Genomic DNA, 17,281 nt, shown 5'->3' with positions numbered 1-17,281 from the left:
CACCCCAGCTCCTTTGAACTCCCGAGTCGAAACCAGTCCCTGGTTAAACTGGTTGGCAGACCGGTTCCCAGGCTGTCCGCTCCACCCCAAAGCTCAATGCTCCTCAGGCGGGCACAGGGTGGGGGGCTGCGCTTCCCTCCTGACCTGAAGGGCCCCTTCTCAAGATGGGGGGTGGGGTGGTCACTGGCCCTGCCTCACCAGCCTCTTCAGACCCAACCACATGGGCAGAGGGGCATGGGGGCAGAACATGGGTAGAGGGGCATGGGGGCATTTGTATTTGTGAGGTGGCGAGAGAGGGTAAGGTAAGAATGCAGAGTGTGTGCACACACCCTCCTGATCACTGACCACCAGCCCAGGCTGCCCTTTGCATCTCATTCTGTGCCTACATCCCTGGAGATTGGGAAAATCTGCTGCACAGTCAGGGGCCCTGTAGCTTCCTGTCCTGGGGCTGCCCAGCTTCGATGCTCAATCCACCTGCGCAGCTACCTTCCTCCAAGGACTGAGTAGGTATATACCAGGCTCTGAACAGGGCCCTGGGTGGAGGAAAGGCAGACAATTCTCCGTTTCCTTGGGCTCCTCCTCCCCGCAATCAACTCCCAAACTAACCAACTCTCAAACCTGCCCTACCATTTCCAACCCTGCTTCTACTCCGTTCAGTTTTTCATGGCCTTGTGAGTTCGTACTCCCCTCCTTCCGAAACAGCCCCCTGCCTCGAGTGGACAGTCCTTCAAGGCACCCTCCCCCATGGCCCACAGTGGAACCCCTGGGGCCTGGCCCTCTTAGGATGGGCCTCTCCCACCCCTCCATGAATACTCTCACTAGTCCTTTTCTCTGCCTACCTTCCTGGGCACAGAACCTGCCCAGGAGGGTTAGATGAAGAGTGCATGCTGTACCCTTGGTCAGGAACAGCCTCCTGGGTAAACTAAGACAAACTCCTATTCATCCCTCAAGACCCAAATTGATTACAATGCCTCCTATGCCACCAGGAATTGTTTTGGTCCTACAGAATTTGCTCATATGCTTCTATTTAACGTGATATTCACCAGAATTAATTATATATGTGTATGTGCACACATATATACATATATAGTATTGTAATGATCTAGTCATATATTTGGCTCTGTTAGAGAATTTTAGCTCCTTGAGCCAAGAATTATCTACCACTGATATAATAGTGATTTGATTCAAGCTTTACAACACAACACAAATGAGAAATAGAAGTCCTGTCTTTACCCTAAGAAATTCTTTTTTTAAGAGCTTTTTTTTTAAGTTTTTTTTTTTTTAATTTATTTGACAGAGAGAGAGATCACAAGTAGGCAGAGAGGCAGGCAGAGAGAGAGGGAGAAGCAGGCTCCCCGCGGAGCAAAGAGCCCAATGCGGGGCTCGATCCCAGGACCCTGAGATCATGACCTGAGGCGAAGGCAAAGGCTTAACCCACTGAGCCACCCAGCACCCCACACTAAGAAATTCTTAATCTAGCCTGTTGCCCATGTCCCACTCTTCCCACCAACCTTCCTGGAGGTCAGGTGAGAGAAAACCCGTTTATTTTACTTGTGATTTCAGCTACGACAGGCTTGCTGCTCACGCTCATCTTCTTGGGGGTTTATGTGAATTGCGGATATGATTTTGCAAGGTCCTCCTGCCTCTAGTACGAAGCCTGCACAGCTGGAGCTCCTGGCTGGCTCAGTCAGTGGAACATGCAACTCTTCCTCTCGGGGTTGTGGGCTGGAGTCCCACACGGGATGTGAAGATTATTAAAAAAAAAAAAAAAAAAAAAATCTTAAAATAAATAAGTATACATGGTTGTCCCAGGAAGGTGCCCACAGATTTCTAGATCTGCCACTTTATCTAAAAGCTGCATCTCTTTGAGAGCGGCTGCCCAGTTAGAAGACACCAGGAAAGGTTAAACATTCATCCCAGCCTTATTCGCAGTTTATAGCCTTATCTCACACTCCCTGTGAGACTGGAGGGATGGTGGGATGGGCCCCAGCCTGGGGTGCAGTAACCAAGGGTCATAGCCCCAATTCCATGTGTACTAGAAGGGCTCCTAGTAGAGGCAGTCATTCCCTTTCCCCTTGACCCCCAAATCTGGGCTTTTCTCCCTGGAGAAGGCATCCCAGTGCGAACTGCAGTGGGCAGAACTCGGTGGATACCCACCTGTGGCCAGCCACTGGAGAAGGCCACCGGAAACAGGTGCGGGATGTGGAGGCTCGGGCCCACCCCTGCTGAGGGGGACCAGCCTAGGAAGTCACTCCCAACCTTGGCCTTCCGCAGATTTATTTCTCGGAAGAGCGGTGTTGGGAGGGGAGTGTAAGATAAGGCTATAAACTGTGAATGTCTTTTAAGCAGGCCGCTTTATTGCTTTATAATTTTGTTAATGTTTAAATGCACCTCCTTGGGGCGCCTGAGTGGCTCAGTGGGTTAAAGCCTCTGCCTTCGGCTCAGGTCATGATCCCGGGGTCCTGGGATCGAGCCCCGCATCGGGCTCTCTGCTCAGCAGGGAGTCTGCTTTCCCCTCTCTCTCTGCCTGCTTCTCTGCCTACTTGTGATTTCTGTCTGTGAAATAAATAAATAAAATCTTTAAAAAAAATAAATAAATGCACCTCCTTTGGGGCGCCTGGGTGGCTCTGTCAGTTGAGCGGCCAACTTCTGATTTCAGCTCAGGTTGCGGTCTCGGGGTCATGGGATTGGGCCCGTGTTGGACTCCATGCTCCGCGCAGGGTCTGCTTGAGATTCTCTCTCCTTCCCTCTCCTCCTGCTCTCCCCTTCCCCCAGCATGCCCTCACGTGCACATGCTGTCTCTAAAATAAATAGATAAAATCTTTAAAAATAAATAAATAAATGCACCTCCCTAAAACTAGGCTCAAGCATGATACTTGACGTGCAAACATGCAACGTGCCTATCTTCAGAAAGCTGTCCTCGTTGAGTGAAGCAAGTAAAATACACCTAGGGAGTCCCGAGGGCCTTGGTGCCCTACTGTGGCGCGGAAACACAGGGCCCCATTGGATTACAGTTTCAAGCAGTTCAGGGGGGCTGGTTCTGGGTCCTGAGCTGTCGAAGAAGGGATGCAGAAAAGAGCTGGGGAAGGTGCAGCCCTCCCCCCAGACCGAGTGATCCCGGGTCCCACTCATTACTAACTGCCTGTCTGCACACACCACACCTCTTATTCCTTCCTTTATGAGGACCCATTAAAGCACCTGGTGTTCAGTGTCGGGTGTCCTACAGGTGCTGGCATTGTGGGCATGCGCACACCGGTGCTCCCTGCCTGCAAGGTCCTCACAGACTAGACACGGAGACAGACTGAAGAAAAACTACCCAGAAACCACATTACAAACACCAGGAAGCTCAGCCGAGGCTGCTGAGTTCCCAGGGTCTCAGCCCAGCAGGCAGATAAATCACACACACACACACACGCGCACGCGCACGCGTGTGCTCACACACCACAGTCAGTATGGCTGTGAGCAAACACACAGAAACACAGACGATAAAGTAATAACCAATGTTGGATAAAAGAAATGGATTATTTGAATGTCAAGGGTAAGCAAGCCTTTTTATGGCTATTGTAGGACGATAAGTAATGGGTGTTTTTGCCCAGAGTGAGGGCTGATGAGAAAGAACTTTGGAAACGAACAGGGACTGTGGTTGGGGTGGTGGAGTCCAAGTATCTGGCACAACGACTGGGGAGAAAGTGGGAATCAGGCTGAAGAGGAAGGAGGAGAGACCCAACACCGGTGCTGAGGTGGCTGAGCCCAGTGAAGGGGGTGGGTAGGGCTGAGGGAGAAGCCACATCCCACAGAGAACCAGAAGGCAGGCTGGGAAGCCAAACAGGCCTGGGTTTGAATCCCAGCCTCACTGACTACCAGCTGTATGATCTTGGACAAGTCACTGAAATTAGCTTTGGCTCCCTTACCTTTTATTTATTTATTTATTTATTTATTTATTTATTTATTTTTAAGATTTTATTTATTTATTTGACAGACAGAGATCACAAAGTAGGCAGAGAGGCAGACAGAGAGAGAGGAGGAAGCAGGCTCCCTGCTGAGCAGAGGGCCCAATGTGGGGCTCGATCCTAGGATCCCGGGATCATGACCCGTGCTGAAGGCAGAGGCTTTAACCCACTGAGCCACCCAGGCGCCCCCTCCCTTACCTTTTAAATTCTGGCTCACATGGGGCACTTGGGTGGATCAGTGAGTTAAGCCTCTGCCTTCAGCTCAGGTTGTGATCCCAGAATCCTGGGATCAAGCCCCGCGTCGGGCTCTCTGCTTGGCGAGGAGCCTGCTTCCCTCTCTCTGCCTGCCTCTCTTCCTACTTGTGATCTGTCAAATAAATAAATAAAATCTTAAAAAATAATAAAAAAATTAAATTCTGTCTCACAGTAGTACCCACATTATACGGTTGTTGGAAGGATCAAATGAGATAAGGCTTGTAAGTCACGTGGCACACGGTTGTCACTTCCCAAGGAAGCTAACAACAGCAACAAAGGACAGTCAGGCAGCCCACACACACACACCTGGGCTCTGTGCTTTCCTGTTCAAAGCTGGCACAGGCCTGCTGTGTCCTTCTCCAGTTCCCTCAACGTGCTGCCCAATACCTAGGTCCCATCTGCTAAATCCACAGAGAATTGTGAGACTCATAGGCAGAAGCGCCCCACACACCACCTTCCAACCGCTGGCAGTCCCAAGGACCGGACGCCCTGGAGAGCAGACCACTTACGTGCTTCTCTGCCCATAGGCCCCCTGAGGTTCCCTCTGGCCTTGGAAAAGGACAAACACTGCAGATTGCTGCCCAGAGTCCACAGGGTATGCTGTCTGGGGCATCCACCCTGCGCTGAGGTCAGCAGCGAGGCACAGCTCTTCTCAAACCTCCTTCTGTTCCACATGAGTCACCCCCTGAGGCATTATGGGTGGGGTGACATGCTGGTGGTCCCTGCCTCCACCAACTCACCCTACCCTGCTCTGCCCCACCAGTTGGTTCAAGGAGGAAGGATGCACCTTGAGGCTGGGGCAGGGCCATGCTTCTTGGCATGTCCCAGGGAGCCGGGAACACAGAGCTGGAGCCCAGCAAGTGTGCATTTAATCGCAGGGGAGCCCCAGAAATTCTTCCAGCCTGAGTCAGGCCGCTGAGATGGGAGCCAAAGTCCCCTGAGAGAGCCCTGAAGAGGCCCCTGGTTCTGCCCTATGAGCCATTTCCAGGGAAATCTTTCAACCCATTTTATAATAATGATGACTAATGTTTCTCTCTCTCTCACAAGCACACACATACACACACACACAGGAGTCTACAAAGAACGAGAGATATATTAAAGCATGTTGCAAACTGTAAAGAGTTATATACATCTAGTTTATTTATTTAAGCCTATAAACAGAAATACAAAGATAATTGGGATGGACGCTATCTCCATGTTGAGGAATCTGGCTGGCAGAGAGGTTATGGAAATAGTCCAAGATCTCACTGGGCAGAAATCTAGGTCTTCTGATTGCTGTACCACACCACGCAGCTCAATAAAAAAGTTATTGGGTCCCAAGTGCTGTGCTGGGGCCTGGGGCGGAGGGTGGGGGGTGGAGGGGGTAGGGTGTCTGGGGGGGGGTCCTTTAGAAAAAACTAGGTGGAGCCTTGGGGAGGAGCTAATATCCCCGAAAGGGAGGGGCCCCAAATGGCACACTCAGCCCTGGCTCTCCTTGGCCCACCCAGTCTCCCCGCTCTAGCCATTTCTTGCCCAGTCTCACATCCTCCCGAAGCTTCAGCCACTGCTCGGATTACAAATTGGTCAGCCTGCGACTCTCCAAAGCTGTATCCGTAGCCCCAGCGCTCCCCTGAACTCCAAAGCTATAGACCCAAGTGTCTCCTGCCTACTTTTCACATGGGGGCCTCCCAGCACCACTAACCGGGTAAGTTCAAAGCCAAGATGCCCTCCTCCCAATGCCTGCATCCCTGTCGCAGGCGGTGGCCCTCCCAATCCAACCACCTACGTTTCATCATTGCTATCTATCTCCCCCATCCACATGGCCACTTGATGGCCAAGTTCTGTCAGTTTTCCTCTAAAATCAAGTCTAGCCTTCCCCTCTTCCTCAGGTCTTGTCCCAGGTCCAGCCTTAACCTCTGCATAATAACCTCCTGACAGTCTTCCTGTCTCCAGTCTTATCACCCATGAATCCACTCTCCTTGCAGTCAGTTGGAACAGGGCCCTCCCTGTTTCAAGCCCTGCAAACCTCCCTCCTCTCCGTCTGCAGGGGTGAAGTCCAGGTTACTTAATGAGGCTCCTCCCTATGATAACACTTTTCCACCTTTACAGTCTCCCCACTGGCCATTCCTTGCCTCAAGCCTTTACTGCACATAAGCTGGCTACCCATCACCGCCCCCGGCATCAGCAGTGTGAGACTTGCGCAAGTGCCCTCTTGAAATTCGTCCATTTTTTAAAAAAAGGGGCCCTGCACTTTCATTTTGCGCGGGGCCCCACCAATTACGTTTCCAGCCCTGGCTGCCTGTTCCTTGCACCCCTCTTGCTGTTTGTGGCCTCCAAAGCTTTGTGTAGTTTCCTCCACCTGGGACACCCTTCCCCGCATACCCCCTTTTCTGCAGCTCTTCCTTTGAGGCTCAATTTAGGGGTTATCTTTGGGATGCCTCCTTCTCCTTCCCTAATCACCCACCACGGAGCAGGTGCTCAACACACGTCTATCAGATAAACTGAATGGGAAGGCAAAGTGTGACAAGTACCACAAGAGACCTACAAACTACGACAGACGGTAAAGTGAGGCAAGGCCAGAAGGAGGCATTTCCAACGGCCTCCAGGTGGCCAGAGTCGGCACTAGGACTCTCTCTGCGAGACCGGTGATCCCTGCACCGAAGGCTCCGAGCCCACCTGGCCGGAAGCGGCCGGGACCAGCTCTCCCGCGCCGCCAGCCGCCACCTCGCCGCCCCTGCAGCCTTTTCTCTGCGCCCCCGCCCCTCTTCGGCCCTGAGCCCGCCTCGCGTCTCCCATTGGCTGTCTCCCATTCTCCCGCCCCTCCCGGGCTCAGCCATTCGGAGCCCCGGGGTGGGTGGGGCTTGAGGCCAGGGGTGGAGCGCGTATCCCGATTGGCTCGGAGGAAAGTGGCGACGTGGCCGGAGGAGGCCGGTTCTGTGCCTAAACTGAGGCTCAACCAGACCAGCGCCGGATTGGTTGTAGGTGGGGCGGGCCTGAGTCGCCGGCCGGAAGCGGAAGTGGAGGAAAGATGCAGGTGTGGGGACAGGAGCTGGGGGAAATGGGGGACGGGTGGGGGTCCTTGGACTGATTCAGCCCGTCGGTTCTTCGCCCGCATCCCCGGCCTCCCTCCCGGGCGCGGCCATCTCTCCGGCCCATCGTTCTGGCCCCACAGGGTGACGGTTGAGCCCCTGAAATGAGCACGCGGGTGGCACGCCCCCTTCCTGCGCTCACGCCCGGTTCCCCGCGGTGTTTCCCTCCAGGACCATCAGCACGTGCCCATCGACATCCAGACCAGCAAGCTGCTCGGTAGGAGGGAACGCCCCGCGCTCCCAGCTGTCGGGGGAGGACCTGCCCTTTGCTCTCTGTCACCAACAGCTGGAAGCCCTGACACCCCAAGGTCCCTGTTGAGGTGCTGACCATTCGCCGTGACCTATGCTCCCAGCTGTGGTTACCTGCCACGCTTGAAGGAGCAGGAAGGAACCATACATAGAGTCTGTACTTGACCTGCGTCCTCGACTGTGTAACATTCGTGGCACGTGTTGTCAAATCATTCAGGTGCAGAGTAATGGCTTATTTTAAAGATGGGCAGCTACTAAGTGGCAGATAGGAAATTGGAGCTTGAGTCAGGTTCCAGTGTCTACACTTTTTGTATGAAAAAAAACTTCCCCTCCTTTCTTTTGAAAACCTTCCATCTTCCTTTGATTTTAGGAGGAAGAAGGACATAGGCCCAGTTGGGAATGAATGGCCAGGCCATCTCCCTGCTGTCTGTATCTGATCTAAATACCTCCTCAGTTTAGAGCCAGGCAAGGATCTCTTCATCATGACCCTTCCAGGGCAAGTGGACAACTAGTGGATTTTTTTTTTTAAGATTTTTATATGTTTATTTGACAGAGATCACAAGTAGGCAGAGCAGCAGGCAGAGAGAGAGGGGAGGAAGCAGGCTCCCTGCTGAGCAGAGAGCCCGACACGGGGCTGGATCCCAGGACCCTGGGATCATGACCCGAGCTGACGGCAGAGGCTTAACCCACTGAGCCACCCAGACGCCCCCAACTAGTGGATTTTAAAATGCTCGTTGCACTGATCAATTTGATGCCAGTTTTGTCATTAAGATGACATCTGTTTGACTACCTCATCCCCTTTTAGTTCTAGGACATGTACAGAACTTTTCTTTCTGAAGATTTTAAAGGAATACAGCAGAGGGAATATAACCGGTAACTACGGTGGGACCCCTGTGTTTGACTAGTTGGCAGGTGTATTAACAAGGACAAGGTTCTGAATTCACCACTGTGAGCCATATAGCCAGTCCTGTGCAGTGGCCACTAAGTGGAGCTTCTTCAATGTCATTGCAGATTTGTCCCAGTTCTTCAGCACAGGCGCACTCCTAGTGTATGAGCTGCTCATTGGTTATGGAAAGTACCATACCATTTGTTAGGGTTTGCTCTCCCAGGTGTTGTTTTGGGCACTTGACATTGTAAAAACGAAGATTTTTACTAGTATTTATGGAATCTTTGCCATGTGCCAGACACAGTGTTTTACCTTCATTCCCTCTTTAGTTCAGTATCTTATTATCCCCATTTTATATGTGGGGAAACTGACGCACAACATGGCTGAGAGACTTGCTTAAGAAACTTGATAATTAGGGGCACCTGGGTGGCCCAGTTGGTTAAAGGTCCAACTCTTGATTTGGGCCGGGGTCATGATCTCAGGGTTGTGGGATTGAGCCCCACGATGGGCTCTGTGCTCAGCGGGGAGTCTGCTTGAAGTTCTCTCCCTGTGCCCCCAACCCATGTTCGCATCCTCTTCCCCACCCCACCCCACAAATAAATCTTTTTTTAAAAGTTGATAATTGGAAGGCAGGACCATCTGAACACAAAGCCTAGCTCTCAGCTCCTTCCTATGGAGGAAATGTGCATGGCTCTCATCCGCCCACACCCTCTGCTATAAACAGATCTGGGCCCAGAGACCAGGAGGTCAGTCGAGCTGGTATTCTCGTGGTAGGTGGTACTTCACTGTTGAGAGTCGAACAGTGGTATCTCGTCCTTAGGGCGCTGTGGGTATTAGGGGCTTTGCCGTTGTTCATTCATCTGGTACTTGGCATAATCATCTTGTATTTTCCATTGTCATGGTTAATCCCAGCCCCGAGGAAGTGGAAGTTGAAAAGCATCCTCTGTCAGTACGAAAGATATAATTACCCATGGAAGCAAAAATATTATGGAGAATTCAGAGTGGTCAAAAGTGGCGCTTTGATGTCAGGACCAAATTTAAAGTTTTTCGTTATCCCTGTGCAGAAGCAGTTGCTCTGTAAAAGTCAAACACTGTGATGGAGTCTCTTTAACCCCAAGGGTCCCTTTGAGCCCCTCTTTATCCCCACAAGCCCCACACCTTAACCAATAGGCGTACAGCTTTCAGCCGGTGTCTTAGCCCATTTCCCTTGAGTTAGTGATGGACTTCTGGCTGTGTGAATGGAAATGCTGTGATTTGGGGGTTTCCCCACATAGACTGGCTGGTCGACAGAAGGCACTGCAGTCTGAAATGGCAGAATCTGGTATTGAGCATCCGAGAGAAGATCAACGCTGCCATCCAGGACATGCCAGAGAGTGAGGAGATCGCCCAGCTGCTCTCTGGATCCTGTAAGTGCCCCTGGGCTACCCTGCTGGAGCCCCCTCTTCCCTGAAGCCCCGTATATCAGCTGAGCTGTTCCCTTGTTTAGCCATAGGGCTGACCCCTAGAGATTTCTCTTGGGGATACAGATGCTGGCTTCTTCCAGCACAGCATGCTGAAGGGGAGAGCTGTACATGCTAAAATTCTCCACCTATTCACCAGTCAGCCATGTGCCCAAGGTAGGTGGGGAAGATACTATAATTCCCAAAGTCTTTGCTCTTCCTTCCTTTCCAGACATTCACTACTTCCACTGCCTGAGGATCGTGGACCTTCTCAAAGGCACTGAAGCTTCCACAAAAAATATTTTTGGCCGGTACTCTTCACAGCGAATGAAGGCAAGTGTGGGTCAAGCTGGTGAGTTACACCTGGAAACATCCTGTCTCCAGGGTCCGAGCCTTTGGTCTTATTAAGGGTCCACTGCAGAAGCTTACATAGACTATTTCCTGAGCTTTCTCGCCATCCCCAAAGTTTAGAGCAAAAATAGACCCTACCCCTGGGTTTACATTTTCAGGCCTGCTACTTTGGGGAGCGCTCATTTGTGCCACATTCTTAAAATGACGTGGGTGGTCCAGCCAATGCAATGAAGGAGGACAAGGGCTCTGGGTCTCATGTGATGTGAAGGCTGGGGGAGCTTCCCCTGTTTGTGACTTGAGCTGAGATGTGGTTGCTGAGCGCTGCTCCAGCTCACTTCTGTTTCTGTCCTTACCCAGGATTGGCAGGAGATCGTAGCCCTGTATGAGAAGGACAACACCTACCTAGGTAAAATTGCCCAGCCTGGGAGGCCCGGCATCCATGGGGCAGCCCACTCCCCAAGTTCTGAGATGCTAGGCTTCCAGGAAGCACGGTCCATGTGGGGAAAGAGGCTGGGGTATAAATGTTTGCCAGGTTGGCAAAGAAATTCCCCAAAGGGTGTTGGGAGGAGGAGGAAGACCAGGCAGGTAGTAGGCATGTGTTTTGGTCCTCCCCCGCCAACCTCTTGGTGACTGATTCTGTCTGCAGAAGAGGCATGGGTCACCCGGGGTCCACATCGGGTGCCGGAGAGAGTAATTACAGGGTGCGTTGTACGTTGGAGTATGTTTTCTAAAAGTCCTAATAATAATAGTTCATACTTACCGAGCATGTACTAAATGCAAGGAATTCTACTCATGTTTTAGGTGCATTCTCTCTCTTAATCCTCATGGTAAATACTTTTACCCCAGTGTTAGAGAGGAGGACTGGATCAGAGAGGTTAAATGACTATGTGAGGTGCCCTGGCTGGGAGGGGAGGAGCTGGGAGGCCAAGCGTGTCCCAGGGGCATGCTTGCCTCGAGGCCTGGGCATCTGGGGTGAATTTCCCGGGCCCTCCTCAGTGGAACTCTCCAGCCTCCTGGTTCGGAATGTCAGCTATGAGATCCCCTCGCTGAAGAAGCAGATCGCCAGGTGCCAGCAGCTGCAGCAAGAGTACAGCCGCAAGGAGGAGGAGGGCCAGGCGGGGGCAGCCGAGATGCGGGAGCAGTTCTACTACTCGTGCAAGCAGTACGGCGTCACGGTGAGCCTCGTGGGGGGCCCCAAGCCCAGCTTCTCCGCCTCCCACCTGTCTTGTCTCAGGCCACCTCTTCTCCCCCTTGCCAGGGAGACAACGTCCGAAGAGAACTGCTGGCCCTAGTGAAGGAGCTGCCGAATCAGCTGGCCGAGATCGGGGCAGGGGCTCAGGCCCTGGGTGAAGCCATCGACCTGTACCAGGCCTGCGTGGGCTTTGTGTGTGAAAGGTAAGGGACCTCAGTGTCTCTCCAGCAGGGAGGGGACAGCTGACCTGTGTTCCTTGGCTGTTCTGTCTTCTGTGCTTATGTTTTTCCCACATCCCATTTGAGTTTGAGTTCACACGTGTGCACCTGTGGGAGCCTTGGGCATCTGTCCGGAGGGGAGCCTGGCATGGGCTTCCCTCGGGCCCGGCGGGAGGCTCAGTCTGCCGCTCCGTTGCAGCCCTGAGGAGCAGGTACTGCCCATGCTGCGCTACGTGCAGAGGCAGGGGAACTCCACGGTGTACGAGTGGAGGACAGGGACCGAGCCCTCCGTGGTCGAGCGGCCGCACCTTGAGGAGCCGCCTGAGCTGGTGGAAGAAGACACGGTAAGACAAGCCTGGCGAGAGCTGCTGCCTTGGCCCCTGCACCCCACTCCCCCTCCGCCTGAGTGCAGAGCCCCAGAAGGAAGAAAGAGGGATTCTGGTGAGAGAGCCCAGAGCTAGAAGGGCCGAGAGGGTTCTCCTTTTTTCCAACTTTCTGGAGCCCAGAGTATGGAAGAGCTTGGCTTTGAACTAGGAATCCTGCAGTTCTGTGAACTCTCTGAAGATGGGCTGTCTTTTGGGGTGCCTTTGACACAGTGTGCCGGTGCCCCCTAGAGGGGCGCCTGAGGCCTCTGGGGAGGCATGCCCCTTTTCTTTCACCCACTTTCTGGGAGCTAACACTTTTTTTCCCTTCTAGATCGACTGGGGTGACTTTGGAGTAGAGGTGGCTTCTGAAGGGACTGACTCTGGCATCTCTGCCCAGGCTGCTGGGATTGACTGGGGCATCTCCCTGGAATCAGACTCAAAGGTTAGGAAGCCTTCTTCTCTGAGGACTTTCTGTGATCTCTGCTTTGGGGGTGAGAGAAGTGGTATCTGTCTTTAAAGACGTGACTCAAAGTCCATAGCCCTCCGATGAGGTGAAGTCCAAGGGGAGACAGAGCTCCCACAGGGATGTATCAGAGGTTTGATCCCTTTTCTCCTGGTATCTGGGGGCAAGGTGTGGGGGGAAAAGCCGGTGGTAACTCTCCAAGCAAGGACGAGGGTAGCATCTTTGCCGCCGACCTCAGGGCGGCACGTCCTTCACACAGTTGAAATGTGCAGGCATTGAACTTACCTAGGGCTTTGGTTTATTCTGGCTGCCTTTGATGGGGAAGATTCTTGCAACCCTGCTGGGGTTCTTTGCTTTCCACCCAGGAAGCTGGGGGTGATGGGATAGACTGGGGAGACGACGCCGCTTTGCAGATCACGGTGCTGGAAGCCGGAACCCAGGGTAAGCGCACGTCCCTGGAGTCCTGGCCCAAGTGGGTGCTCAGAGGTCCCCATGTCTCCAGAAATAAATAGTGCATTGCCAAGATTGGGCTGCTCACACATCCAGCTGTTTTCTCAAAATCATGATGATGGTGTGAGAGTAGGGGGATGGAGAGAAGTTCTTAAAGTCAAGTCTGGAAGCTCACAACTTTTGAGATAGCGAAAACGGGTCATCTTTTCTGGTGGGAAGTTCCAGGAGGGCCAGTGGCCTTGGAGGTCTGACCTGACTCCCCTGCCCAGCAGCAAAGTGGCTGTAGCAGCGATCTGAGCCACTAGAGGGCGGTGCAGGATGACACTTCGTGGCCTGCTGGAGCAGAGGGGACCCCTCCAGGCCTTGAAGCCAGCTTAATGGTCCTCCCAGACTGGCGTTTGGTCCTAGTATCTGAATCAGGCTGGATCTATGGAGAGGGTAACCCTTCCCCCCTGGCCCTCTGGGATGAGTCAGCAGTTAGCTTTAGTGCATTGAGTTTGTGTCCAGATGAACCCATCAGAACCTCTCAAACTTGAGGTTCTTTTTTTCTGGTCCCCAGCAACTTTATCACGTCTCCGTCTCTCTTCCCGGCAGCTCCAGAAGGTGTTGCTAGGGGCCCAGATGCTCTAACACTTCTTGAATACCCTGAGATCCGGAATCAGTTCATTGATGAGCTCATGGAGGTACCTTCATCCTCTGGGAGAGGGCTTCCTGTTTGTGTTCATCTCCGTCTGTTCCCTTCCCAGGGTCCTGCTGGCTGGTGAGGGCGTCGTGGAGTGGAATTCGCAGTCCTCTCCTGTTCTTTCTCTCTCTGCCCAGGGAAGCCCCTCTTAGCCTCCAGGGCGAGGAGGACAAAGGGATCACGTTTCTCTGGTAGAATAAGAGTGACAAGATATGTGGCTGGTTCCCAGATTCTTCTAGCGCTTTCTTAATCAGGGATCCAGCTCAGACATGGGTTCCTGTTTGCTGAATCATTCCTCTCGCAGAGAGAACCCATCAAGTTTCTGTGCTCTTAGTTTATCTGAGCCGCACGCAGAGAGGAAGGAGAGGTATCAGGGCTGGAGGTGGGGGGCTGAGATAGCAGGAGGGGACAGAAGAGTGGCAGTGGAGGCTGCCTCGGGTTCTCATGTTGTAGTTGGTAAGTCTCTAGCAGTAAAAGTATTCAGAGGAAATAATCTCTCATCACCCGGCATCCAACCCTCCCATCTCATTCTTATATTTGGAGCAGTCTGAGGGCTCAGGCTCTGAATTCTCTTCTTGGGTTTCAACCAGATCCTCTTCTGCCCTCAGCTCGAGATCTTCTTGTCCCAGAGAGCCGTGGAGATGAGTGAGGAGGCGGACATCTTGTCCATGAGCCAGTTCCAGCTGGCTCCCGCCATCTTGCAGGGCCAGACCAAAGAGAAGATGCTTACCATGGTGTCGGCGCTGCAGGATCTGATTGGCCGGCTCACCAGTCTTCGAATGCAACACCTGTTTATGATCCTGGCTTCACCAAGGTCTGGCTTTCCCGGTGTTGATGGGCTGTTCGGGAGCATGAGGTGGGGTGCCGCCATCTTGAGCAGCCCTGACTCCTTGTGTTCTCCTTTTTCGCAACCCCTCAGAGCTCTTCTCTGCCTCCCCTAGCATCTCTGTCACAGTTGGGATCAAGGGTTCTCTTGGGGCAGGACGAGGTGGTCTGAGGTGTGCGGGCAGGCTCTGCTTCCCAAATAGGACAGGGGACCTGGGGGCCACATGCCTTGCAGAGAGGGAGCAAAGGGCGTGGCGGCTGAGAGGCCCATTAGGATCTGATTTCCTCAGCCTCCCCTTTCCCAGCAACTGAGTGGGGCTGCCCAGGTTCCTCCGCTGCACCAGACACTTACCTTGGTGCCTTGCGCAGGTATGTGGACCGTGTGACTGAGTTTCTGCAGCAGAAGCTGAAGCAGTCCCAGCTGCTGGCTTTGAAGAAGGAGCTGATGGTGCAGAAGCAGCAGGAAGCACTTCAGGAGCAGGCGGCCCTGGAGCCCAAGCTAGACCTGCTGCTGGAGAAGACCAGGGAGCTGCAGAAGCTGGTGAGATGGGGAGGCCAAACCTGCCAAGGGGGAGGACCCCCCCACCCCATCTCTACAGAAGGAGGCACCTTTGCCTTTGCGTCCTGCCCATGGGGTGTCCCTGTCTTTCAGATTGAAGCTGACATTTCCAAGAGGTACAATGGGCGCCCCGTGAACCTGATGGGAACCTCTCTGTGATATTCTCAATGTTTCTACTGGCCCATCTTCCCAGCCTTCAGGAAGGAGGGTGGGAAGCCAGGGCCGATGGGCAGGGCCCTTCCTGGCCAGAGACCAGGCAACTGGAGGCCAGGAAGCCGCAGGAGGGAGCCATCCCTAGATGGTGACCTTGACACCCACTGCACTGTCTGGCAATGAGCTGTCTTGATGGGCCCTATGGCCCGTCAGCCTGGAACCATAGTTTTGGGCCCACTCATCATCTAGCTGGACTCAATAAAAAAGGAAGAGACTCTTGCTTCACTGCTGACAGTTTCTGCTGCTCGGGGCCTTGAGTCAGGGCTGTGCGCCTGTTTGCCAGGGGTCCGTGATCCAGTGGGCTCCCAAGGCCATTGGCTTTTCCTATGGAGCCCCAGGGTCAGGACATCCCCCTTGCCTTCTGGTGACAGGAAGGGCCCCAGTTGAGTATCTAAAGTGGCTCAGCAACGGGGGCTGGGGTAGCTGAGACGGCTGGGCCCCTTTCTCTCCGTGGCCAGGCGAGACAGCCCCACTCAGGCCAGAAGCCCAAGGGGACCCGTCAAGTGGCAGCCTTGTTGGAGCCTGCAAAGCTGTATTTTCCTTTTAATCACAGCTTACCTCCAGGCAGAGGGAAAATGTGGTTTGGGGAGGAAGGGTCTGATAAACAAGGTGGAGACAGGAGTTGTCACCTTCACCAGCCGCCTGTCCACTCGCTACCCATAACTGCCTGCGTGGTGATTGGGCAGAGCCCCGCCCAGGACAGCACCCCTCTCCCAAGCCACTTACCCATCCCCATTTCCCAGGAAGGTAGGGGCTGGGGGTGGCCGGCAATTCGATTTTAATTTCATAGCAGAGCAGTTGATTCATGGTTCTTTGTCGCTGGCGTTGACTCCCGTAATGACTTTCCATCAAAATGAAAAGTGGAGTGACACCACTCATTATTCCTGCTGCTTGTTATCTCAGTTCTGGGGAGGGCCGCCCCCTCCCTGCTGCCTTTCAGCCGTCCCGGACAGTGAGTGATCGCCCCTATTAATCACCGACCCTGCGGACTCCGGCGGACACACGCTATCCGGAGGAGAGAGAGATAAGGCAGCATGAACTGCTCGGAGCCGCTCCTATCAATTAATGTCAGCCCATCGCTTCCCCCCAGTCTTTGCCTGTTCACCTCCTTTTGGAGGGATTGGGGGCTGAAATTAGTCTAGGAATTGGAAAAGGAGAAACATGGGTGCAGAATGTCGAGGTAAAACTGTCCTTAGCATCGAAGGACATAAAGGGGACCGAGTGGGCTGCGGCCGGCCCTCCATTGCCTTGAAGCCGTGTGGCCTCGGGAGCCATCCGAGTCTCTTAGTCCCTGTCCCTCTGAGAGGATGGCTGCTGCCTCTCACCCCACTTGCTCAGCTGATGGCCCCACTGGCCTCCCGGCCTGCCTCTCGCAGCAGCCATCAGCTCACCGAGGCTGGCTACCCTCACCCGCTCTGGGTCCCTGTCCAGTCGCCAGCTGCTACACGGGTGATGCTTCCAGGCACCGAGCTGGGGGAGAAGCCCTGTGGACCGTGTGACCACAGCCGGCTGGGTTCAGGCCTCAAAGTTCCCGCTCCTGCCCTTCCAGAGGAGCCCCTCTCCTGCCCGCTCTGCCCTGCCCGGGGTAAGGGCAGGAAGTCCTACAGACCAAGGTTTGGCCATCTTTGCAGGAGAGGGTGTGGGTTCAGAGGGTTTTCTCAGGTTTGGGGCACGTTGCTAAGTGCTGTGGTTAGGGGACTGTTCTCTCTGAAGGATTAGGCCTGGTCCACTGCTTATGTGGTAAAACGAAGGCCTACTCTACCCTGATGACCATTGTTTCCTAAAAGCCTTCACCCCGTAACGTGAGGCTCATTGTCCAGAACCTTGAGCTGCAGTTGCCTTTGGCCTGGCCTTCGCTTCCCGGGGCCCGCTTTCTCGACCATGCCGAGACGCTGAAGATCTCTTCCCCGCCAACCCTGTCGCTTGGACCCTATGGGAGGACAGCACTGTCTCTCACAGGTGGGCTCCCAGATTTCCCCTCGTGTCACTCTGACTGCAGTTGGGGTCCCGCTTGCCATTCTCTGGATGGCCTGACAGAATCCGTTGTGAGGATGAACAAACACAGAGGTCTCGGAACGGTGCCCAGCCCAGAGTCCGCGCTCCTGGACAAACGGGA

At 53.7% G+C, this 17,281-nt stretch overlaps 1 protein-coding gene across 2 annotated transcripts; it reads left to right on the top strand.

Moving 5' to 3' along the window:
- The first annotated feature begins 6,689 nt into the window (after positions 1-6,689).
- Positions 6,690-15,390, top strand: LOC111151475 (CDK5 regulatory subunit associated protein 3). Of its 2 annotated transcripts, none has more exons than XM_022509486.1 (14): positions 6,690-6,770; positions 7,445-7,490; positions 9,683-9,814; positions 10,080-10,180; positions 10,556-10,604; positions 11,195-11,373; positions 11,457-11,593; positions 11,808-11,952; positions 12,305-12,415; positions 12,802-12,877; positions 13,481-13,569; positions 14,177-14,382; positions 14,763-14,934; positions 15,046-15,390. In XM_022509486.1, the coding sequence occupies exons 1-14, from the start codon at positions 6,690-6,692 to the stop codon at positions 15,109-15,111; spliced, it is 1,590 nt and encodes a 529-aa protein (XP_022365194.1). In that variant the 3' UTR covers positions 15,112-15,390. The 2 variants fall into 2 exon arrangements, with proteins under 2 accessions (XP_022365194.1, XP_022365195.1); XM_022509487.1 differs by lacking the exon at positions 6,690-6,770 and adding an exon at positions 7,061-7,218.
- Positions 15,391-17,281: the final 1,891 nt, after the last annotated feature.

Source organism: Enhydra lutris, unplaced genomic scaffold (genome assembly GCF_002288905.1).
Source record: "Enhydra lutris kenyoni isolate GAN:26980312 unplaced genomic scaffold, ASM228890v2 scaffoldscaffold26, whole genome shotgun sequence".
Classification (NCBI taxonomy): domain Eukaryota; kingdom Metazoa; phylum Chordata; class Mammalia; order Carnivora; family Mustelidae; genus Enhydra; species Enhydra lutris.
The sequence above is the reverse complement of the archived record's forward strand: the minus strand, read 5'-3'. Positions and strand labels throughout refer to the sequence as shown.

What these genes read in the sequence shown, in the direction of transcription:
- LOC111151475 (XM_022509486.1), top strand. Translation starts at nt 6,690, where the DNA reads ATGGGAAGGCAAAGTGTGACAAGTACCACAAGAGACCTACAAACTACG. An exon ending in GCTGGAAGCCGGAACCCAGG is followed by an intron (nt 12,878 to 13,480) that starts GTAAGCGCACGT and finishes TCTTCCCGGCAG; the next exon opens with CTCCAGAAGGTGTTGCTAGG. An exon ending in TCATTGATGAGCTCATGGAG is followed by an intron (nt 13,570 to 14,176) that starts GTACCTTCATCC and finishes TTCTGCCCTCAG; the next exon opens with CTCGAGATCTTCTTGTCCCA.